General features: G+C 40.6%; 1 protein-coding gene across 1 annotated transcript in view; it reads left to right on the plus strand.

Annotated features, from left to right (window-relative positions):
• DDAH1 (dimethylarginine dimethylaminohydrolase 1) overlaps nucleotides 1-25,647 on the plus strand; it is a 151,991-nt gene that overhangs the window by 113,635 nt on the left and 12,709 nt on the right. Inside the window, exons 3-4 of the mRNA XM_082668236.1 lie at nucleotides 2,471-2,544; nucleotides 3,348-3,467. Coding sequence (XP_082524362.1) covers nucleotides 2,471-2,544; nucleotides 3,348-3,467 — 194 coding nt within the window. The remainder of the gene's footprint in view (nucleotides 1-2,470; nucleotides 2,545-3,347; nucleotides 3,468-25,647) is intronic.

The raw sequence follows: 25,647 nt of genomic DNA on the forward strand, positions 1-25,647 counted from the left end.
CTCTGAGCCTACGCGTCTGGAGCCTGTGCTCAGCAATGGGAGAGGCCACAACAGTGAGAGGCCCGCGTACCACAAAAAAAAAAAAAATGAGTGGGGGACTTTATAATGGAGGAATCCGGCTGATACCACCTGAACACACTGATCATTCTAGCATCACTGAAAGTGTGACAGTCAGTCATGTGCCTCAGGATGTGATGCAGTAGAAGTACAGCCCCACCTCTGAAGTAGTCCTATCCAAAAAAAAAAAAAAAAAATTTGAACAAGAATCTAAAGAAGCATCTACATAGACTATCAGTTTGCCAAAAAATACAAAGGATAAAGGAACAATTTAATGTTAGATGGTACACAAGGAAGCAATCAACCAAATCCAGACTGTAGGAAAGTCAGTAGAACAAATGACCTGATATCTCCTATGAAAGAATGAGGTAAGGAAGGAAAAAAAAAAAAGAGGGTGAATTGGTATAGAAGAAAATGACATAAGAGACATAACACCAAAAAAAAGCCTTTTTAATATTTTGATTCCAGTACTTCAGTTGTTTTTATCAGGAAGGCCATTTAAGGGATATAGCCCACCATACCACTAGAAACAGAAGTCCAACTTAAACTTACTTTTTTTTAAAAATAAATTTATTTATTTAACTTTATTTTTCGCTGCGTTGGGTCTTCGTTGCTGTGCACGGGCTTTTCTCTGGTTGCGGAGAGTGGGGCCACATCTCGTTGCGGTGCACGGGCTTATCATTGCGGTGGCTTCTCTTGTTGTGGAGCACAGGCTCTAGGCACGCAGGCTTCAGTAGTTGTGGCTCGCAGGCTCTAGGGCACAGGCTCAGTAGTCGTGGCGCATAGGATTAGTTACTCCGCGGCATGTGGAATCCTCCCAGACCAGGGATCGAACCCCTGTCCCCTGCATCGGCAGGCAGATTCCTAACCGCTGCGCCACCAGGGAAGCCCTAAACTTACTTTTTAAAGAGATAAGCAGTTTGCGTTTCTTTGTACGTTCCTATCTCATCTTAGTCTTTTAAAATGGAAATAATGTGTAAGGCCCACTGTAAATGCATTTAAATTTGCTTAATGCATTAAATGTTTTTCTTAAAAATGTAAATCTAATTTAGAAATCTATATTTCTCTTAAGAGAATTAAGGAAATTTGATTTTTTTTAAATTTCAACTGACTCTTTTAATAAAGTGAGTAATACTTTTGTTAAGTAAAGGATCTTTCTCTTACTTAAGTTTTGATTTGTATGTAGTGAGTTTTCTTAAGGGACAAGACAATCATACCATTACCAAAAACACTGTCAACATGCCGTCAACAATTCCTGTGTCTGCTAACAGCATAAGCCAATGGAATTTATCATAACATCATTTGACCTATGTCTTTTACCCCTTTTATAAGGACACCACGAAGATAAAAGTTGTAATAGCTGTAAAGTCTATCAAGCAATTCTTTCTTGGCTACACTTCTTGCACTTGTTCTGAGGCAAAATATATACTGATTTCTCTTGGAATTTTTTTTCCACATTTCATGTCGAATTCTTTTCCAAAGAATTAAGGGAGGATAAGAATTCCTACATTTATGTATTGCCTAACTCTATCTACTATAGTTGTTTTTTTGCCTATAACTAGGAGACCATTTTTACTTAATGTTTTGCCTTCTGAGAAGAAAAATTGTAGAATTTCAGAAAAGCCAAATAAGTAGAAAGTTTCATTCTTCTAAACTTTAGTGCTTTGTAGATAGGCACTATCTACATCAACCTTTGATGGTTGATTTGAAATAAATGGGTGTGTTGTTTTAAAAACAGCTGTTAGAGCTCAGACCTGAAGACCAGGCAGCACTAAACTCACTTTACCCAGATGGTTTCTTCAGCCCTTATATCAACATTATAGAAAAAGGTATTTGAACTGATCAAGACTGTCTAGTATTGTTCTTTTAGGGGAAAAAAAGGAAGCTCTGCTAACTTGTCATTGCTATTGCTTAATTTCTGATTACAAGTTATTAATGTGTTTAATTCTATGGTTTCCTAAATAAAAACTTTATTCTCTTATTGTGGTAAAATATACATAACATAAAATTTACCATTTAACCACTTTTAAATGTACAGTTCAGAGTTATTAACTACATTCACGTTGTGCAACTATCACCACCATCCATCTCCAGCACTTTTCTGCCTTCCCAAAATGAAACATCATACCCATTAAACACTGACTCCCTATTTCCCCCCTCCCCCCTCCCCTGCATCAGCCCCTGGCAATCACCATTCCACTTTCTGCCTCTATGAATTTAAAAAGTTTATTTTTAAAGGCAATAATTTGAAACCAGATTTGTGTAAAGAGAGCAGGGGTCAGAGTACAAGTGGAGCTTCCCTCTACGGTAGGAAAGAACTGTGTGGTGCTTTAAGGTCTTCATTTATAGACAGAGAAATAGTACGCCATCTCTGGTGCCACCCACTGACTGTGTTCCATGACATTTATTACAGGCAGAGAGTTTTTTGTGGGCCTTTCCAAAAGGACAAATCAACGAGGTGCTGAAATCTTGGCTGATACTTTTAAGGTAGGTAAAGGATAATTTATGCCTGGCACAGAGTAACTACCTAATAAACATTCATAGGCCCATTGAATCAATATGTCATGAATAATGGTATTTCTATGTCACAGGCTTTGCAAAATAATTCCTAATGTTTGTATGCTTGCTAGAAGTTTTAGAAGCTAGAACTTAATAAATAGGCTTCATGGGACTCCCACAGCAGCAACAGACAAAGTTATCATGGACATCTGTTTTCTCCCAGTGTATACTCATACAACCACCTGGCAGATGTTTCTGGCACAATCGATGACTTAAAAAAAAAATCTGGAGTCCCAATTGCCTCTAACATGACATGTGGATTTTTCAGATTGGAATCAAAGACCACCTGTACTTGGGTGCCTACTGTGTGCTGGAAACTCGGCTAGGCATTGCACATACATCCTCCCAAGGTCCCTTTACTCTATTGATCATTAGCAGATGGGCTCACCAGACTGCTTAGGAAGGGATGTAATCCCCAAAAAGCTCTGTTCCCCATGACGATGTGAGGCTCTTGTTTACACAGGATATTCATCCTTCCAGAGTAGCCCACTACATAGGTCAGCCAGTGGAGCTGTTGACGCAGTCACACGTCGGGAAGGGGGCTCTGCACTTTCTTTTTAGAAGCGATCTTCGTTTAACTGGCAATATCCAAACTTGTGGGTCCCAGTTTTCCTTCCAGATGTTCAGGGACCCTGGCAGCCTCCAGAAGAGCAAGAATGTTTTGAGCAGATTTGAATGCGTTTTAGAATTATTCTGAAATGCCAAACTACTTGTTTCTATTATATGCATAGGACTATGCGGTCTCCACAGTCCCAGTGGTCGAAGCTTTGCACTTGAAGAGTTTCTGCAGCATGGCTGGGCCTAACCTAATCGCAATTGGATCCAGTGAATCTGCACAGAAGGCTCTCAAGGTAAATATAAAACTTTGCTCTTTCTAAAGGCAGTAGGTGGTGCCTGCCGCATGGTTTTCCTAATTCTGTCTACTGGGTGGACAGCAAGCAAGGGTGGCAGGGAGAGAACAGGCTGGTACTTGAGCTTTCTGTGATGTACACTGTCATGACCTCACATTTATCAGGAACTGGGAACACCTAATAAGTACTCTTCCTGGGAAGGACACTTATAGGAAGAGTTCTTCACTGGTGAACCATTCTTACTTACACACCAGGTTACCTGGAAAGGCCGATTCAGAAAAATAAATACCAAACTCATCACAGTTCTCTCTTCTGGGGAAAAGGAAGGCATCCCACCAGTAGAGCTCTTGGTAATGTTTTATCTAAGTCAGGTAATTGGTACACATGGGGTCATTACATTATTCTTATCCTTTTGTATTTCTGAACGATTTCATAATAATCTTTTAGAAAGACATGATTCAGAAGTACCTAAAAATCTTAACTTCTTCATTTGCATTGGAATACTTAAATTTTAGGAAAGGAAATTTTCTTATTTCACAGATAGGAAAGGAAAGTCCAGAAAAATTACAACTTGCCTTGGGTCACATAGCTAGATTGAGAGTGGAAGTCACTGATAGTGAAGAAGACCTTCCATCGTTACAGTGCTTTACAGTTCAAAGGCACATTTCATCTCTGTAACTAACAACCTGGGAGATTATCTGGACACTTCATAAGGGCAAAAACCATGTCTGTTTTGCTCACCATGTGCGCCTTTGTGCTTGGCCCATGGTGGTCCTTAAATAAAGAGAATGATGAATAAATGAATGTGGGAGGTGGTTTTATCTCTATTTTGCAGTTAAGAACTAGATCGAGTGGCTCACCCCAGATCGCAAGGCTAATACTAAATGGTGGGCTGCGACTACTTTTTGCCCACTCCTCTCAGGTGATCCTGCACTACACATGACTTATTAGAGGACCAAGACAGTAACTCCTCTTAGGCAAAGAGAGGAAGTCTGTGTGCCCCAAGGTATACAATTTATTTGTTTGCCCTATCAGGTCTTTACTCTTCTGCCTCAGTGCTAGACTTGGTATGGTTTGTCTGGGAAGTAATCATTGCCTCCCACTTGCTGACTTTCCCCTTTGCATTATCTGCAACTTCTACAGTCAGCTCACTTGGCCTTTCTTCCTTTTCTCAAACTGTATCTCTGATTGTATTTCTAGGACCTTTAACAATTCTTGTTGAACAATCTACCTCAGATTTTGAATTTGGGGCTTTTTCTGTTGCCTTTAGAGAATGTCTTTTGTTCTGTTTCAGCTGGAAGGCTATGTCAACTTTCTGCATATAAAAAAAAATGGTGTCTTGAAGGAAAACATCTGATGAATGGTGTTACTTAGAGGATCTAGAAAGATTATATTTCTCCTCAGGGACTAACTCCATGGCAGCTGGGTTGGTCTGTACATGTCTGAAATTGATTACAAGAGAAGGAAAAGGCTGAAGTTGGTCTGTACTGTGTCTTTGTGTGAATTAGCAGAAAGAACCTCTCTGGGTAGACAAACTAGAAAAAGTAGCCCCATCTGCCATTTTGGGTAAACTAGGTCCCTAACTCAAATAGCTTGGTCTCTAACCAATAGGTCCCTAACTCAAACTGGTCCCTAACTTAAATAATCTGGAGAAACTAACATATAACAAACTAAGAGATAATACAATATGGTTAACTAGCACTGTTATATGAAATAGCCCTAACTATTATTCAGAGGAGAAGAGGAAACTCTTGAGGTTTAGATATTCAGAGAAAACTTCATGAAGAAAATGTGGCTAGATGTGGGTCTTGAAGGATTTATCAGGGTGGGATTCAGTGAGAGAGTGTTACAGGTGGGGACATGGAATAAGCAAAAACTAAGCAAAATATATTCATGAGATGTGGGCAAACTAGCCCAACTAATGAAGAGTTTTCTTGTGGGCTCCCAGATAGCTGGATGGGGCAGGTGACGTCTAAAGAGGTTGGGACATAAAAGTGAGCAAGAGATGAGTTTATCTCCATGAAGTAGGAGTCTGGGTACCCACAGGCTCTGAGCAAAAGAGGCTGTATTGCTACAGAGGTGTTGGACCATCATTCCTTTTGCAAAAAAAAAAAAAAAAAAAATGGAGGGGAAAGACCCTGCAATCAGAAAAGAGGGCCACTGATGACCTGAAAAAAGAAAGCCAAGCCCCAAGTCCCATTGTATGCCTTGGCAACTCACTCACATTTCTCCCTTAATCTTTCCTTTCCCATTGTCAAGTCCTTTAAGACCACATCTTTTAAGGGCATCCTATGAGGATTTTATAGTCCTCCTTCCTTTAAAGTTCATTTGAGTTAGTCTTAATAGTGATGTTCACTCTAAACTTGAAACCTTCTGTGTCAGAAGCTATAAATAATCCTCACTGAGTAGAAAGACATTTTTGGGGATTGAATTTTCCATCAGCAAATGTGCTTCATAAACTATGGGCCTATGGAGTTAGCAAGTGCCCACCCGCCATGTTCCTAGCATCAAAAAGGTTTCCTTCCCTTGTAGCAAAAGCAGGAGAGCAAAGCAAACTGAAGAATAATGAGATCTCCATGAGGGCATGTTCTCAGGTCAGAAGTAGGTGGGTTGGTGAAATTCAGATTTAGTGAATTGAACTGCTTATTTATTTGCAAACAGTTTGGGCTCCTTTAAATCAATCAGAAAAATTGATAGTGGGTAAGTCCTACTACTAATTTGGACATATAAATACTGATATAGACAGGCAGGAAGACAAATGGACAGAGACAAATACATCATTTACAAGTAATGAAAGCGTATTTTCTCCATTTCGCAAGTGAAAATACTGAGAACAGATGAAATAAGGCATTTTGAATAGGATCTCATGGTTCCAGAATCAGATTTCCTGGACCCTGATTCTCCTCTCCCCACTTGCCCGCCCTACTCCATATCCATTCTTTTTCTGTTGGAAAGCCTTTTCTAGTTATTTTGCCATGGATTGGTTCTAGCTAATCTCCCTCTTTATCCTCCCCTCTCTCCAACTATTCCCCTCTTCCCATTTTTTGCTGTTGTCAGGATCTGACCTGTTTCAGGGAAGATATGAGTTTGGTCTCATTTTCCTTTGCAAATCTTGATGTCTCGGTCTTGTCTCTGTAGAGAAACCCCTGGCCACTTGGGCCTTTCTTCGAAGGGCATAGCATTTAGACAGAGGTGAATTGTGCCTTCCTGTGCCACACACTGAAAGCCTGATTGCGTCCCACATCTGTCACTGCTTGCTGAGTACTTGCTTCCTTCAGAGTCTGTAAAACTACTTCTTGCATATTCTTGCAAAGCTGAGAGCCCAAGCATTTCTGGGTAGTCTTATTGCATTTGAAACACTTTGTAATGGGTTGCAATCTATTCTTGGTTAATGAAGTGGGTTCTTGTGGAGATAGTTATCATGCCTGTCTCAGTTGTAGTAGATTTAATAGTGTATGCATTGTATATTTAAATGAAATAATCCATCTAGCAATTCTCTGCTAAAAAGCCCAGAATGCAGAGTACATTTAATACACACTTAACACAGAGATTATCTAATACAGGGAAGGAAGAAAGGAGGACCTATTATTACCATATTTTACTGTTGATACGGTCAAAGTACTGGAGATTAGGTTGATTTGAAATTACTAAAGATATTTGATACCAAGTCTTACCCTACAAATACTATTATCTAAGCAAAATTAGCCTTTAGAGCAATCTGCCCTTGCTATAGTTTTTCTCCTACACTTTTCATCATTACCTTGTACCCCTGGGCAATCACTACCTTCATCCTGCTCCTCTAGCTATAAAAGAAAATACTATAAGAGTAATTAATTCGTGTGTAGGCAGTAGATCTACTAGTACTCTTCCAGGAGGAATGTTTGTCTTCTCAAAAAGATGAGAACTCCAGTTGCCACCCAGCTGGAACTACTGCTCACAAACATAATTTGAGCAACAGAAGCCAACCTCCAAAAAGTACATATTATATTATCTCATTCACTTCAAGTTAAACAAGAGATAAAACTACTCTATGCTGTTAGCAGTCAGAACAGTAGTTACTTTAAAAAGAGGGAGGGAGGGCTTCCCTGGTGGCACAGTGGTTGATAGTCTGCCTGCTGATGCAGGGGACGCGGGTTCATGCCCCGGTCCGGGAGGATCCCACATGCCGCGGAGCGGCTGGGCCCGTGAGCCATGGCCACTGAGCCTGTGCGTCCGTAGCCTGTGCTCCGCAACGGAAGCGGCCACAACAGTGAGTAGGCCCGCGTACCGCAAAAAAAAAAAAAAAAAAAAAGAGGGAGGGAGTCATTGTGTGGAGGGCCATCTTGTATGTTACACTTTAATTTTTAAAGTTTAATAAAAATACATATATTGTTGGAAGTGGGCTGTGATTAACTTACAGAAATACTTCTCCAGTAGCTGGGTCTAAGTCTCAAATCCCTGCTTTATCGCCTATATGATGCCTGTCTTGTCCACAGACTAGCCTGGTGTTTTTTTTTTTTAGCTAAGGAAAAAAAGACAAACTTGGTACCTCCTGACCAATATCTCCCCATTTCCCCTTGCCTGCCGGTCTTTGTAAACCTTAAATATATACAATTTTTAATTGCCCTTTGTATGTCAGTAAAGTTGGGGAGGAAAAAAGACATGATAAAGAGTAGATTTGCACCACATCTCACCTGTTCTTTTTCTAGATCTGTGACAAAATTGACTTGCTTTCCAGAAACCTGGATTAATTACATGCTCTCTGTCACAGAAGGACAGATCGTAATTCTTGCCCTCAGGAGGGACTCACAGTAATGATTTTTAACTCAGTCTCCTTGGTAGCATTCAGCCTTCCAGGCAACTGCAGGGGGGGGGCGGGGAGAGAGAAAGGAAGGAAGGAAGGACAAAGGGAGGGAGTGAGGGAGAGAAGGAAAGGAAGTTGGGAAGAGTGACACTTAGCTAAAACTTTCCTGAAACTAATCAGATGAGGAAGCTGCCACTCTACCCAAGCTTGGAGCTCCAGGAACTTGTGGCACTGACATGTTGTGGGGGGGAGTGGGGTGTATCATCTGCTGGCCGGGAGGCAAGAGGCGCATTCCCACCTTCCTAACCTAACCCCACACAGGAGACCAGGTATTTTCTCCATAGGGCATCTGCAGTTTTATTTAGTGGCCTTTCTTTTATTAATAATTTTATTCTTTTATATCACAGTGAATTATTGTTTAAGAAGACTTTTAATAGAAGTACTAAAAGGATGTGGTAAGAAAAGAATTATGAGATCACCACTCCATTTTTTGTGCCTTTGTCATATAAATGGAACTGAAATATAGTACATGGAATTCCAGTATGCTTGTAATTTTAATTAAAATGATCATAATGCATTTGGATAGAAATGTCTAAGTTTTTTATCTACTTCCTGAAATAACGAATTACATTTGTAAGATTCCTTGAATGAGGACATAGGCTGCTTGCTTTAAGCTAATTTAAATGGCATAGGATACAGCGTGTTTTTCTTTTGAATGACTAATTATATAATAGAGGTCACTCAGTACTTCTTCTCGTTTTGACTTAGCTTCAGCATTGATTTTATGTCCAAAAATGTCCATGTTATTTTATAGGTGGTCATATAAAACATGAAGATGGAAAAACCCTTGATGTGTTTGGATTTTGTATGTTTTTTTAATTGCCTGGAATTTCCTTTAATGACAACTGGAACAGCAAGAGCAAAAACCAAAAGACAGAATGAGAGGTAACTAGTATCAACAGGGTGATTGAAATAGAAAAATAAAGACTTTGCATTTTCGTTTTTTGCCACAGGGAATTACAGTCTGTAGCCACAAGATTTCCCGCTTTGGGTCTATACTGTGAAGGGCAAATTGACAATCCATTGCAGGTTTAATTTAGTCTCAGTATCAGATTGTCTGTTCCAGTTGTATTCACCAGATCCACAAGACAATAATTTAAAAAAAAAATAATCTATCATGCCTGAATTAAGAAATTAAAACACAAAAATCAAATAGACTCTGAGTTTGTAACAACTGTTTATGCTTCTTTTCCTAGCAGCAGTTGCCTTATCTGACAATAGTCCCAGAGCTGTATGCCAACAAGGCTGGCAAGGCCAAATAAAATGCTTTGGCATGATAGGGCAATAAATAATCCAAAGCTGTGAGACCAAAACAGCCTTGCTGATTATCAGCAGCAATTCCCAAGGCAGGAAGAAGGCAAAACTAGCCAAGTAGGAGAAAGGGAAAAATAATTTTTTTTCTCTTAAAAAAACATTATTATTTCAAGAAAATGTCAAAGAAAAAAAAAAGGAAAAATTATATTTAAAGCACTGTCAATTCCATCCGTTATACGATGGACATCAAAAAGTATTCAACAGACTTTATGGGATGTCATTGCAGGAGCTCAAGCGTCTTGTTAGGTGGTTGAGCAAATGGCCTTTTAAGGGGTCTTTCCCCTTAAATCCAAGACTCTTGCTTACTAAAGAAAAAGCCTCTGAGTGACCTTAAATTAGTGGTTCCCGGTGAGAGATGTGGATTAAAATCTCCTCAAGAACTTTCTGAAAACACACTGCCCTGGGCCTATCTCAGAAAATTCTGATGCTCTGGGTCTGATATCCAGCCCAGGCATCTGCATTTTTTTTAATTTATTTTATTGAAGTATAGTTGATTTACAATCTTGTGTTATTTCTTCTGTACAGCAAAGTGATTCAGTTATACATATATATATACATACACATTCTTTTTCATATTCTATTCCATTATGATTTATCACAGGCTATTGAATATAGGTCCCTGTGCAAGATGGTAGGACCTTGTTGCTTATCCATTCTATATGTAATAGTTTGCATCTGCTATTCCTAAACTCCCAATCCTTCTCTCCCCGACCCGCTCCCCCTTGGCAACCACACATCTGTCCTCTACCAAGCATCTGCACTTTTAAAAGCACCACAGGTGATTCTGGTGCACAGACTAAGTTGAAAGCCATTGCCTTTAAGGATTCCTACAACTTCCAAAAGCACCTAGCTTAGGATCCTGAATAATGTGCACCACAAGAAGTAGTCACTATGTCTGTAATAGAGGTACAAAAGAACATCTTCCAAACAGCAGTAAAAGTTAGAGGAATGTGTCCAAATTAAAAACCATCGAAAGTTAGAAACTCCTTACTCTTTGCTGCCTGGAGTTCAACATTGTATAGCTTAAAATACAACACCTAACTGGTTAGTAACTTGAATGGCATCGCTCAATCCATTTGGTATGCTAAAGTTTTTTATTAAAATATTCTGAGTTATTCAAGAAACAAGAAAAATCTCAAATAAACAACCTAACCTTACACCTAAAGGAACTAGAGAAGGAAGGACAAACAAAACCCAAAGTTAGTAGAAGGAAAGAAATCATAAAGATAAGAGGAGAAATAAATAGAAACAAAGAAAACAATAGCAAAGATCAATAAAACTAAAAGCTGGTTCTTTGAGAAGATAAACAAAATTGATAAACCTTTAGCCAGACTCATCAAGAAAAAGAGGGAGAGGACTCAAATCAATAAAATTAGAAATGAAAAAGGAGAAGTTACAACAGACACCGCAGAAATACAAAGCATCCTAAGAGACTACTACAAGCAACTCTATGCCAATAAAATGGACAACCTGGAAGAAATGGACAAATTCTTAGAGAGGTATAACCTTCCAAACTGAACCAGGAAAAAATAGAAAATATGAACAGACCAATCACAAGTAGTGAAATTGAAACTGTGATTGAAAATCTTCCAACAAGCTTAAGTCCAGGACCAGATGGCTTCACAGGTGAATTCTATCAAACATTTAGAGAAGAACTAACACCCATCTTTCTTGAACTCTTCTAAAAAACTGCAGAGGGGGCTTCCCTGGTGGTGCAGTGGTTGGGAGTCCACCTGCCGATGCGGGGGACGCGGGTTCGTGCCCCGGTCCGGGAACATCCCACATGCTGCAGAGCGGCTAGGCCCGTGAGCCATGGCCGCTGAGCCTGCGCGTCCGGAGCCTGTGCTCCGCAACGGGAGAGGCCACAACAGTGAGAGGCCCGTGTACCACAAAAAAAAAAAAAAATTGCAGAGGAAGGAACACTCCCAAATTCATTCTACAAGGCCACCATCACCCTGATACCAAAACCAGATAAAGATACTACAAAAAAAGAAAATTACAGACCAATATCACTGATGAATATAGATGCAAAAACCCTCAACAAAATACAGCAGAATCCAACAGCACATTAAAAGAATCATACACCATGATCAAGTGGGATTTATCCCAGGGATGCAAGGATTCTTCAATATATGCAAATCAATCAATGTGATACACCATATTAAAAAACTGAAGAATAAAAACCATATGATCATCTCAATAGATGCAGAAAAAGCTTTTTAAAAAATTCAACACCGATTTATGATAAAAACTCTCCAGAAAGTGGGTATAGAGGGAAGCTACCTCAACATAAAAAAGGCCATATACGACAAACCCACAGCAAACATCATTCTCAATGGTGAAAAGCTGAAAACATTTCCTCTCAGATCAGGAACAAGACAAGGATGTCCACTCTCACCACTATTATTCAACATAGTTTTGGGAGTCCCAGTCACGGCAATTAGAGAAGAAAAAGAAATAAAAGGAATACAAATTGGAAAAGAAGAAGTAAAAGTGTCACTGTTTGCAGATGACAGGATACTATACATAGAGAATCCTAAAGATGCCACCAGAAAACTACTAGAGCTGATCAATGAATCTGGTAAAGTTGCAGGATACAAACTTAATGTACAGAAATCTCTTGCATTCCTAGATACTAACAACAAAAGATCAGAAAGAGAAATTAAGGAAACAATCCCATTCACCGTTGTAACAAAAAGAATAAAATACCTAGGAATAAACCTACCTAAGAACGTCAAAGATCTGTACTCAGAAAACTATAAGACACTGATGAAAGAAATCAAAGATGAAACAAGCAGGTGGAGAGACATACCATGTTCTTGGATTGGAAGAATCAATATTATGAAAGTGACTATACTACCCAAAGCAATCTACAGATTCAATGCAATCCCTATCAAATTACCAATGGCATTTTTTACAGAACTAGAACAAAAAATGTTAAAATTTGTATGGAGACATTAAAGATCCTGAATAGCCAAAGCAGTCTTGAGGGAAAATAAATGGAGCTGGAGGAATCAGACTCCCTAACTGCAGACTATACTACAAAGCTACAGTAATCAAGACAATATGGTACTTGCACAAAAATAGAAATATTGATCAATGGAACAAGATAGAAAGCCCAGAGATAAACCCACGCACCTATGGTCAACTAATCTATGGCAAAGGAGGCAAGGATATACAATGGAGAAAAGACAGTCTCTTCAATAAGTGGTTCTGGGTAAAGTGGACAGCTACATGTGAAAGAATAAAATTAGAACGCTCCCTAACACCATACACAAAAATAAACTCAAAATGGATTCAAGACCTACATGTAAGACCAGACACTATAAAACTCTTAGAGGAAAACATAGGAAGAACACTCTTTGACATAAATCACAGCAAGATCTTTTTGAATCCACCTCCTAGAGTAATGGAAATAAAAACAAAAATAAACAAATGGGACCTAATGAAACTTAAAATCTTTTGCACAGCAAAGGAAACCATAAACAAGACGAAAAGACAACACTCAGAATGGGAGAAAATATTTGCAAATGAATCAACGGACAAAGGATTAATCTCCAAAATATGTAAACAGTTCATGCAGCTCAATATTAAAAAAAACAAACAACCCAATCACAAAATGGGCAGAAGACCTAAATAGACATTTCTCCAAAGAATACATACAGATGGCCAAGAGGCTCATGAAAAGCTGCTCAACATCACTAATTATTAGAGAAATGCAAATCAAAGCTACAATGAGGTATCACCTCACACCAGTTAGAATGGGCATCCTCAGAAAATCTACAAACAACAAATGCTGGAGAGGGTATGGAGAAAAGGGAACCTTTTGAACTGTTGGTGGGAATGTAAACCAATACAGCCACTATGGAGAACAGTATGGAATTTCCTTAAAAAACTAAAGATAGAATTACTGTATGACCCAGCAATCCCACTATTGGGCACATACCCAGAGAAAACCATAATGCACCCCAGTGTTCCTTGCAGCACTATTTACAATAGCCAGGTCATGGAAGCAACCTAAATGCCCATTGACAGATGAATGGATAAAGAAGATGTGGTACATATATACAATGGAATATTACTCAGCCATAAAAAGGAACACAATTGAGTCATTTGTAGAGACATGGATGGACCTAGAGACTGTCATACAGAGTGAAGTAAGTCAGAAAGAGAAAAACAAGTATCGTATATTAACGCATATATGTGGAATCTAGAAAAATGGTACACATGAACTGGTTTGCAGGGCAGAAATAGAGACACAGATGTAGAGAACAAACATATGCGCACAAAGCAGGGAAAGCGGCAGTGGGGGTGGTGGTGGTGGGATGAATTGGGAGATTGGGATTGACATGTATACACTAATATGTATAAAATGGATAACAAATAAGAACCTGCTGTACAAAAAATAAGTAAAATAAAATTCAAAAAAAATATTCTGAGTTATCAAAAATCACTCATTTTATCATTTTCTGAGAATAGGAAATTTGCATTTGGCTCATGTTTCCATACCCTCTCCCCCAACACATACACACAGAAAAATCTAACAGGACCTGATCCTGATGTACAGAGATGTGTGTCAAAGAGGAAAAATAAGGTTAAACTTCATACTGATATTAGAGAACTGACTTTTAAAAATAATCATATGTTGATTCTACTAAAGAAGCATGGCTGTCAAAAGGGCCAAAATGGATTTGAGGGCAAAGCAGAGAACTTAGAATCCAAATTCACAGGTTGTCCTTCTGGCTCTGCCTCCTGCTGTCCCTGTGTGACCCCTGTCTCCTGTACTCAGTCTTGTCCCGAAAAAACAAAGTTGAAACAGCCTCTCTAGGGAATGAGAGCTTCGTTCCTCCCCGTTGGAAATTTCATGACAGGCAGTCAAGGTGAAGGACTGTGTCTCAAACTTGGCAAAAAGTAGCAACCATTTAATTATAAAGCTCCCAGTGATATAGATAGTTCCAAAGTGGGTTCACTGTAGACTCTTGACCACTGTGACATCGTCCTTTCAGTGGCTGTAAGTGATAGAAGACTTGTGCTTAGCTGAGTTTTTCATGCCTGCTTAAGGATAGAAAAGCGCAGAAGACTCCATCCTAGTTCCATTTTTATTTGAGGAGGCTTCAATTGCATATATAACTATTAATTTTGATATCTGACAAACAACATCATATCCTAATTCATACATAAAAATCTGATAGAAAAAAAAAAAGGTAGGGTTTCCAAAACCTTTTATTGCTGTCTCTTCTGCAAAAAAGGCTTTTCAAAAGGTGATTGAAAAGAGAGCACAGGGCTTCCCTGCTGGCGCAGTGGTGGAGAGTCCACCTGCCGATGCAGGGGACACGGGTTCGTGCCCGGGTCTGGGAGGATCCCACATGCCGCGGAGCCGCTGGGCCCGTGAGCCACGGCCGCTGAGCCTGCGCGTCCGGAGCCTGTGCTCCGCAACGGGAGAGGCCGCCAACAGTGAGAGGCCCGTGTACCGCAAAAAAAAAAAAAAGCACAGCTGAGTTTGAAGCTCGGGCTTCTTGAGCATCATACAGCAATTTATTGAGCAGCAACTGTATGAAAGATAGTGTCTCACACACGGCGACACTGAGATGAATGAGAAACAGTTTCTGCCCTCAAGACCCTTCCAGCTGAACTGGAGAAACAGGACAGTGTCGGTGTAAGATAAGGCAAACGCCGACTAAATGGCCCAAGGTCCTAGTAGAAGTGATGGGAGTTCCAAGGATGGAGTGATCACAGGAGGTGAGAGCCAAAGTCTCGGTGAACCTGAATGAACAGCAAGCCATATACGGGCACAGAGGATGAGTGGTCACTACAAACAAGATGACTGGGGGGATAGCTATTTTATAATCAGCAGACAATGGCTAGAACAAGGGGTATGTGCAGGGAAAGAAAGAGATTTAAGGTCTAAGGAGTAAGCTGGGGCTGGTCCAAAAGTAAAGGAATTGGGGTCTTCTTATCTGCAGGCTGTGGGGAGCCACTCAAAGTTTTTTTAAGCAAAGGTGTAAAAGGTGGTCTTTCAAAAAGATCTGTCTGACATTATGCCTGGAATGATCAACAGGAAGAAAGATAAGGGGTAATAAAACTAGTTAGGTACCATCATACAGTCCGGAAATAAAGGACAGGAGGGTCTGGACTGGGGAAGCAGGCGTGAAAATGAAGAGCCCCGTGCAGGAGGTGAGTTCTATGTAGAGAAATAACAGAACATTGTAACTGATGGGCTTGAAAGGGCAGGGGAAGGAAAAGGAGCAGGTCAACACTTGGACAGATATTTATGGAACTCCTGTTGTGTACCAGGCACTGTACTAGGCCCTAGGGAGCAATGATCAACAAAATTACTTCAGAAATGACTACCAGATGGGGCGCCTTTGGTGGAATTCTCGGAAAAGAGTTCAAACTCTCACTGTCACCGTGAATTCAGTTCTCTCCATCAACACAGGAACAAACCACAGAAAATTGGTGGGCAGAATGTGTTGCTGGATCTCACTGAGCTAGATTCACAGTTTGAGAACTGAGCTGTACTCAGACACATCCAACTGACAGCAACTCTGGTAGACGTCCTTCGTCTAAGCTTGTAAGACACTTAACGGGGTTGGCTTCCATTTCAGTGTCCATTGGCAGCACACAGCAGCTCATCTGAATTTGGAGTCTCTGTCCTTTACCCTTTTCCATTTCTTTTTTATTATCTTTATCTACTCACTCTCAAAGCACGCGAAAAAAATCACTTTAACGTTTGCATGCCCTCCATCTCCAGCGGAGTCCTATTGTTTCTTGGCTGAATTGAGTTGGCAGAAGACTGCAAAACACCCAGGATGATTTCTGCCTCATGGGATGAAACTGTACATCACAGCATGACCTATGTGACAGTCTCACCAGGCCAACACCAGTACTCTTGATGTGGAACAGATTAGGAAATGTGTCAGTTGAGCTGGAGGGAGAATGGTTGAGTTTTGGGTTACTGTTTCTCCGTGGACATCACATGTATTAAATGCCCTCGGTGTTGATGAGTATCCTATTGCTTGGCTGAAGGTTAAGAAAGCATATGGTAAAACGTAGACACTAAATTAGAAGTGACATTTTAACCCTAAATTATTCTCCAGCTTCTAGGGAATACATCCACACTGCCAGATACAATACTGGGATTTCAGCCATCCTTAGACATAATGACATGCAAGGAAACAAATTAAAAGTAAATTTGGGGTAGGGGGGATAAATTAGGAGTTTGGGATTAAAATATACACACTACTATGTATAAAATAGATAACCAACAAGAACCTACTTTATAGCACAGGGAACTATACTCAATATTTTGTAATAACGTATAAGGGAAAAGAATCTAAAAAAGAATATATATATTCATATATATATGAATAAGTGAATCGCTTTGTTGTACACCTGAAATTAACACAATATTGTAAATCAACTATATTTCACTAAAAAATTTTTTTAATTGTAAAAAAAAAAGTAAATTTGCCACCGCCTTCTTGCAAAACCACTCCAGTAATACTACCCTGCTCTTAATAATTGCTTACTGTTTCTCCTTGTTTTCATCTTTCAAAATGTCACATTAGTCCAGCAATCTTTAAGAGTATTTCTAAATCTGTTTTTCATTTATGGTCACTGGGTGCTGGAGTTGGGGCCCGGTATTACCCAAACACTACCTGTCTACAGATGTAAAAAGCTTTGGAGATAGGTTACGACAAGCCATTCCCTTTCATCTCTTTCTGAAGTGGAACCAAATTCAAAGCCGTGACCACATATCCAGAGGGGACTCTTGGTACAGAGTTTCAAAAAGCCTATTAGGAGGTAAATAAAAGGTGTTGAATTTGCTACATTCTGTGCACATTTTCTAATTGTCCATTTCTTTTTCCATCCGTACCCTGGCAAGTGATAATAGTTCAGTATAGATTAGCTACTAGTAGTTGTAATATTAGTAGTGGTAATATGTGTGATGATGACGTTAATTTAATTTGAAAACCCTAAGTTAGTGGTTTTTAAACTTTAGCGTACCCAAGAATCACACAGAGTGCACATTTGAAACGCACATCACACTTCTGGGGTTCGCCACAAGAAATTCTGCTTCGGCAACCCTGGCATGGAGCCCAGGAGCCACTGCATGATTCAGAGGCAGGTAATCTGTAGACCACACTGTGAGAAGCACTGACTCTGGAGTTCACCAGACATCAGTTTCTATACATTAGCATTTGAGGGCAGGGGGAGAAGATTCATGCTAAAAGTAAACTGCATGTGTCTTTGGACAGAAAATGCCGTTTAATATTCAGCATAGTATCTTATTGAATAACATAACTGGCACTGCAGAGAAATAACTCTCATGTAATAGAAAACCATGCAAAACTTCACTAGATTATTGAAATACAAGTGCCTATGAAAAGGTAATTTTCTTTAAAATACTGTGTCATTTTAGGGGGAAACGCTTCCAGAATAAACGATATCATGTGTTCCATCTAGTGCCTTTCTCTCTGTTGATAACATTTGCATATTAAAATACAGTATATCTGCAGTGAGTGCTTATTGCTCTAATTCTCATTAGGCACGTAGGCTCTTAGACTTGAATAGAAAAGTCTGAAGGTGTGAAGTCCTGTGGCTTGAAAACAAGCAGGATACTAAATTCTTCAAGTAGGAATAGTGGAAAGAGGAAGGAAACTCAGATGTTTACTTGGGTAGGAAGTTGTGTGGTCCCATCCATGAGCTTGTTAGGGAGAATTTGAGAAGGGCCCCTGGAGAGCACCCAAAGCTGATTAAAGCTGGATCTTCAGTAACAAGTATTGATTGCACAGAAGGATGTGGCCCAAGCGCCAACTGGCAGCTCTTCTTTGCTGTTCACTGAAGGTTGAGCTCTGAGTGAATGTGTCTTATAGGAAATTGCATCAGGAGATTTTAGGAGGATTTTAAGAGTTACTGAAATGCCAAAATGCACTGCTGAAAGATCATTCATTCAGTCAGTCAACATGTAACGAGTATGTATTGAGCGCCTACCCCATGCCAAGCCCTGCACAGAGGGCCAGTGATGTGACTGTGCCTCACTGGAAGCTTCTAATAATCATCTGTCCGCCTGAGATGACTTGGATACCTTGACTTAATTAAATCCAAACAGTATGTCAATCACCTAAAGGGGCGGAGGTCAAAATATGAATAGTGGGGATGTAAAAACTATTACTCTCTGAACCAACTGATGACCAATTGAGTCAGTTGCCTTCTCCAACTTCCATACTACCCTTCCTTCTTATTAACTGAACCTTGAGTTTTAAATGAGCACATTTCTGGGACTTCCCTGTGTGGTGCAGTGGTTAAGAATCCGCCTGCCAATGCAGGGGACATGGGTTCAAGCCCTGGTCCGGGAAGATCCCATATGCCGTGGAGCAACTAAGCCCATGCGCCACAACTACTGAGCCTGTACTCTAGAGCCCGTGAGCCACAACTACTGAGCCCGTGTGCCACAACTACTGAAGCCCACATGCCTAGAGCCCGTGCTCCGCAACAAGAGAAGCCACCACAATGAGAAGCACAAGCACCACAACAAAGAGTAGCTCCCGCTCGCCACAACTAGAGAAAGCCCGTGCACAGCAACGAAGACCCAACACAGCCATAAATAAATAAATAAATTTATTTAAAAAATATATATATGAGCACATTGCCACTTGGAACAACGTCCACATTTCTCAGCTTTCTTTGTCCTATGTATAACAATGAGACTAAGTATTGCCCGATGATATGAAAGTAGAGGTGCTCTGTATGAGATCCAGGAAGGCTGGATTTGAAAGGCAAGAGTTGTGCCCTTCTCCCCTTCCTGAATCTTGAGGAAGGGATGTGATAGAGCATAAACAACTATTTTATACCATGAGGACAAGGACTGTATCCCAGGTATGACACAGCAAAAAGCTAGAAGAACTTCAGCCCATGATGACTGTCAAGTCACCATACTGTGCTACAACCTCAAAACACCTTTCACACGAGAGAGAAATAAACCTTTAAAAGTTGTTTTGAGGAGGCAGGTACTTTCTGTCACAACCAAATTTAGTTCTCAGTGATAAAAATCTATCTTCACTAGCCATGAACAGAAAACCCAGTTCAAGCTGGCCGAAACAGTGGAGGAGAGATACTGGTCCATGTAGTTCTGAAGTAATACAGACTTTAGGGTAGGTTTGATGGGTCTGCTTAGTGATGCTGTCAAAGAACCAGATTCCTTTCCTCTCTCTTCACCTTCCACAGATGAGCTTCATTATAAAGCTGGCTCCTCTTCAGGGGAGCAGGTGGTTGCCAGCAGCTCCTTGCTACTTGCCTCTTCACACACATTCAGGGAGGGGGACATGAGTCCTCTCAGAAAAGTAAGGAAGCTTCTTTCAGATCTTATCCATTCTTAATAGTCCAAACCGATCATCTGTCCATCCCTGATCCACTAATATAACCAAGGGGTGAATTTCTCTGGAGCTGCAGTTTCCTGACTGCATCAAGGCACACAGGGGCACCACAAACAAACTCACAGGGGCACCACGGCAGAAATTTAAATTTTTCAAAAAGAACACAGATATACCTGTCAGACATCACACACAATTCTACTATTAAGTTGTTTGGACCTAACTACTTAATAAACAAAAGTGTTAGATTTGTAGGGGTTTATTTTATTTGTTGGTTTTGGTTTGGGTTTCATTTTTTCTTTCTTGGCCTAAAGGCACCATGAAAATATTAATGAGACACTTACAGGTACTGTGAACCAAGAAAGGAACCTTTGACCTAGAGTCTCAGTCCTGGAGTCAGAGGTGGAATTAGCTTCCCCCAGATTATGGGGGCTGCACAGAGAGGTGTGGATTTACAAGTGAAAACTGGGGTGATTGCTAAGAAAGCAGAGACTAGACATGTGGGAGGCAACCACAATGTCCATAGGCCCTTGGAAGAGCTAAACTCTGCATTCTTCTTACGAGAGAATTACCTTTGTTTAGGAAAATACAATAAGTCCTTTGGGGTGAAAGGTGAGACCCTTGAAGGCTTGGGATCAGCAGGAGATAATACAGCAAAAGAGAAAGCAAAACGTCCTGTGTTAGAATAGGAATGTGGAGATAGGGAAAGAGGAGAGAAAAGGGAAAGAGAAGAGATCTGAACCACAAACCAGAGTTGTCAAGTCTTTGAAGAACACCAGCATTTCGTATTCTATTTTAAGTGTCTATATTACTGCAATACTCCAACCTGCCAAACTTGAGAAAAATCTGTTACCCAGGTGAATAGGGTTTTCTTTTTCAGGCAATCAAAGAAAGGCTGAGGTCCCTGCTTATGTTGACATCATTTAAAAGAGGAATAGCACCTGTAAAATAATTGTGTCTCTGCAGGGATCTAATTCAGTGGAGCCAGAGACAACAGGAGAATAACCTGCCTCCTTTCCCCTACCACCCTCTGCCCCCCAAATTAGTAGAAATTATAGAGAGGGCACAGAACAGTGGTTCTCAATCCTGTCTACATATTTAGAGTCACCTGGGGAAGAATTTAAAAAGAAACAGTGACGTTTTTCCCCACCCTAGACCAAGTAAATAAAAAATCTCTACGGTTGGGGCTCAGAAGTCTATATATTTTTTAAAGCTCCCCAGATGATTCTAACGTGTAGCCAAGGTTGAGAACCACTGGTCTAGGACATTCCACAAATCAAGGACTAGACCTTGAAGGGAAGAGAGACTCCTTAACTTGGGAGTGGAGGAGGGGTTGATATGGTTCCTCTTTGTCCCACTTGAATTCTTTTATTTTTCTTAATTTATTTATTTTTGGCTGCGTTGGGTCTTCGTTGTGGCGCGCGCAGGCTTTCTCTAGTTGAGGCGAGCGGGGGCTACTCTTCATTGTGGTGCACGGGCTTCTCATTGCAGTGGCTTCTCTTGTTGCAGAGCACGGGCTCTAGGCAGGCAGGCTTCAGTAGTTGTGGCTCACGGACTCAGTAGTTGTGGCTCACGGGCTCAGTAGTTGTGGCTTGTGGGCTTCAGTAGTTGTGGCAACGGGCTCAGTAGTTGTGGCTCACGGGCTTCAGTAGTTGTGGCACACGGGCTCAGTAGTTGTGGCTCGTGGGCTCTAGAGCACAGGCTGAGTAGTTGTGGCACACGAGCTTAGTTGCTCTGCAGCATGTGGGATCTTCCCGGACCAGGGCTCGAACCCGTGTCCCCTGCATTGGCAGGTGGATTCTCAACAACTGAGCCACCAGGGAAGCTCCATGTCCCACTTAAATTCTCTCCACCAAACCAAGATCACTAGAAAAGGCCTGGACCGAGTCGTGAGATCCAGGATCTAGTCCTAGCTTTGCGGTTCACTACCTTTGCGTGATTTGAGGTAAGTCACTTAATTTTTATCTCTCCAAACCTCCGTAAAAGAGAAGTGGGCTTGATAAAATGACATAACTTTCCCAAGTTCTCAGAGTACCTTATCAGCATTCACTGTCTGGCACTAACAAAGGCCAAATCAGAAGGAAACCACGATTTCTCCTCCCCATTTCAGAAACGTAAAACCTGAAATGCAGAGAGCCCAGGTAACTCCCCACACAAGAGCAGGTGAGGTGAGGACGGCTGCTGTCTTCATCAGCCGTGGTTTCGTTGTCATTTACAGGGGATTTGGGTTTCTTGTACAGGATATGTGGGGACAGCAGTGTTTTTCTTAAATACCAATCCATTTCTTATCAGGGATCTTATTAACTCAGAGGAAGAATAGAAGAGTAAATGGTATACTTATTTGGAAGTTTGATTTCTCTCTCTTTCTTTTTCTGGTTGTTTTTCCTGCTGTCTCCCATAAGTATCTGCTCTTCTTTTAAAATATGAATAGATTTGATAGCTTTCTCCTAAAAACAGTGGTTCTCAACAAGAGACAAATTTGCCCCTCCCTCCCGCCCAGGGGAGCATCCAACAATATCTGCAGATATTTTTGTCATAATGTGGGGGGCGGGGAAGTGGATGCTTCTGGCATGTAGTGGGTAGAAGACAGAGATGCTGCTAAATGTCCTACAATACACAGGACAGTCCTCACAACAAAGAATTATCCAGCCCAAAATGTCAATAGTGCTGAGGTTAAGAAAACCCATCCTAAAACGTGAATGAGCTTTGTCACCCCTGTTTCACAGAAATGTCAGTTTCTGAGCATATTACAGTTAAGGTGCTTTTATCCCTGATGCATTTAGCGACAGCAGTGACTTCTGAAGATCAAGTAGCTCATGACAGCAAGAGTGTTCTTCAGTAGGAGGGAATTAAATAGCTGTGTAAAATCCCAATATTTATTCAGTTCTTGTGTAACATTATTTACAGGCATTGGAACTACTTATGGGCAAAAATGTCATAACTGTAAGACAATCACAGAAATTGCCTTCACGAGTACAAAACCTGCAGAGGCCTTTGTTACCAGACTTTGAGAGAAGTGGACTTTGGGACCCCTAGAAATTGAGATGTTCAGGCTCCTTCACTGACAAGTTCCGTGGGAGATAAACAGGTTTTGTTTTAAGTATGTGTATGTATAAAAAATGATCTGAAGAACTCACATCAAACTTAATAGTGGTTTCCCATAGGGAAGGGGAGAAGAGAAAAGAGAAAGATGGGATAGAGGGGGAGAAACAGGACTTCATCTTTTTTTTTTTTTTTTTAAAGAAGATGTTGGGGGTAGGAGTTTATTAATTAATTTATTTATTTTTGCTGTGCTGGGTCTTTGTCTCTGTGCAAGGGCTCCCTCCAGTCGCGGCAAGTGGGGGCCACTCTTCATCGCGGTGCGCGGGCCTCTCACTGTTGTGGCCTCTCCCGTTGCAGAGCACAGGCTCCAGACACGCAGGCTCAGCAGTTGTGGCTCACAGGCCCAGCCGCTCCACGGCATGTGGGATCCTCCCAGACCAGGGCTCGAACCCGTGTCCGCTGCACTAGCAGGCAGACTCCCAACCACTGCGCCACCAGGGAAGCCCCATCTTTTTTTATAAATCAGCTTTATTGAAATATAATTTCCATACAGTAAAATTCACAAGCTTTAGATGTGCAGTTCAGTGGGCTTTGACAAATGTATATAGTTGTGTTAAGTCCAATAGAATTTTTAATTTTTCATATTTGAATCTTGTACAAGAAACTTATGTTTTTTATTTATAATTTGCATTTTGGTTTATAATTTAAAAACATGTTTTTAGAAAAACCGTTTGAAATTATGTAATCATACTGCCCCTCATTTTGTAAAAGCGACTTAACAAAGATGCATGAAGCATAGCAAAATAACATAACTGGAAATGAAAGGGATGTAAAAGGAGAAACAATAATTTAAATTGGAGCCAAGTTTAAGAATGCAAACCATGAATTCTCATTTCCTCTTTATACGTAGGACATTCAGACTTTAAGCTTCCAATCAGTCATCCTCGCTTATATGTTTGAGAACTTCATTGAATTTAGGTTCCTATTTAGCAAATCCAATTTGCTCTCCTTCCTTTTAAGTATTCATGATAACTTATACCGTCAGTGTTTTTCATAAGCTCATTGAAGGCTAAGCCCCAAATATTGTTTGCCCATGAGAAAGCAAGAGTTACATGAGCCAGGTTTTAAAACTAAAGTTATCCTTGGTACTAACAAAGAAGGTAGAGAGTGACTTAAGGTAACTTTCTATGAAAAGCCAACTTCTGCTGAAATTCAGGAACCAAGTCTTGTAGAACCATGAAGTCCCCTGTGTAGGGCAGCGGTTTTCTGGAGCCAGCTTCTACTAGCTTACCAGGGTCAATTGTTACATTTTGGGGAATTTTGACAGCTGGTTGTTAAACACATCCATTATTAAAAATCAGATTACATAAACTTATGATTAAAGAAATTTCATTAAAAACAAAGGTAATAGGGCTTCCCTGGTGGCGCAGTGGTTGGGGGTCCGCCTGCCGGTGCGGGGGACGCGGGTTCGTGTCCCGGTCCAGGAAGATCCCACATGCCGCGGAGCGGCTGGGCCCGTGAGCCATGGCCGCTGAGCCTGTGCGTCCGGAGCCTGTGCTCCGCGACGGGAGAGGCCGCGGCAGTGAGAGTCCCGCGTACCACAAAAAAAAAAAAAAAAAAAAAAGTGTCATGTGTGTAGCCATTACATTGAGGGAAAAATGAGGAAATATTCTTCCAGTATTCAGAAACTACTATGCACTTCAGCAGAGAAGTCCCTCACATCATTGCCAAACAAGTAAAGTTCCAATATATATCTTCATTATTTCATTTGTCTTACTCATTAGTGTAAACAAAATATCAACCAGCAGCCATGTTGGAACTACAGTAATTTGTCAATTGCAACTATTAGGTTGGCCTCAAACGCACGAGCTCTGCAAAACTCAACAGAAGCATTCTGTGAGAATCAATTGACAATATGAAATTTATAGTCAAGAGTATTGAAATTTTTATTATTATTTATAAATTGTAAAGGATGCTACACATCCTTTATATCAGTAAAATGTATAATAAACTTCTGTAGGTATATTATGCATATGTTTTCCCCCATATTTACCAGCACACTATTGCCTGGAGCTGAAGATCTCAGGGCACTAAACATATGCTAAAGACTTTTTTGTTCGGCGCCCAGGCTAAGAGTACAGTTAGGTAGAGGGATATAGTTGAAAGTCCCAATGATGATTTTCTTCACACTATTCCAGAAAAAAAGAATGCTCTTTCCTGTGCATAGACTCTTCCCTAACTCCCAGGCAACCCTTTCACAAATGGCCAAGCAGACTGGGTAGAGGATTTTGAATGTCTCAAAGCAAAACAGTTACAATTATTGCAAGGAAAATGTTTGAATGTGTGCCTTACTGATGAGATAACCAAGGAATCATTTGCTCATACAGAGACTAAGCATTAATCCACCAGTGGTGGGGTCTGAGTGAACAGGGCTGGTCCTGGGCATCATTGCAAAGTGTGTGTGTTTGGCCGTTTCTCATCTCTTACCTTGGAGCTTACCCCTCTACTGCTCTAGAGGTGATAATGCCTCTTCACCCACTGTCTTTTTCCATTCCCAAAGGCTTTGCTCTTCCTTCATCTACTTAAAAAATAGAGTAGCTAGCTCTGG

This window comes from Grampus griseus, assembly GCF_964374135.1.
Source record: "Grampus griseus genome assembly, chromosome: 1".
NCBI lineage: Eukaryota > Metazoa > Chordata > Mammalia > Artiodactyla > Delphinidae > Grampus > Grampus griseus.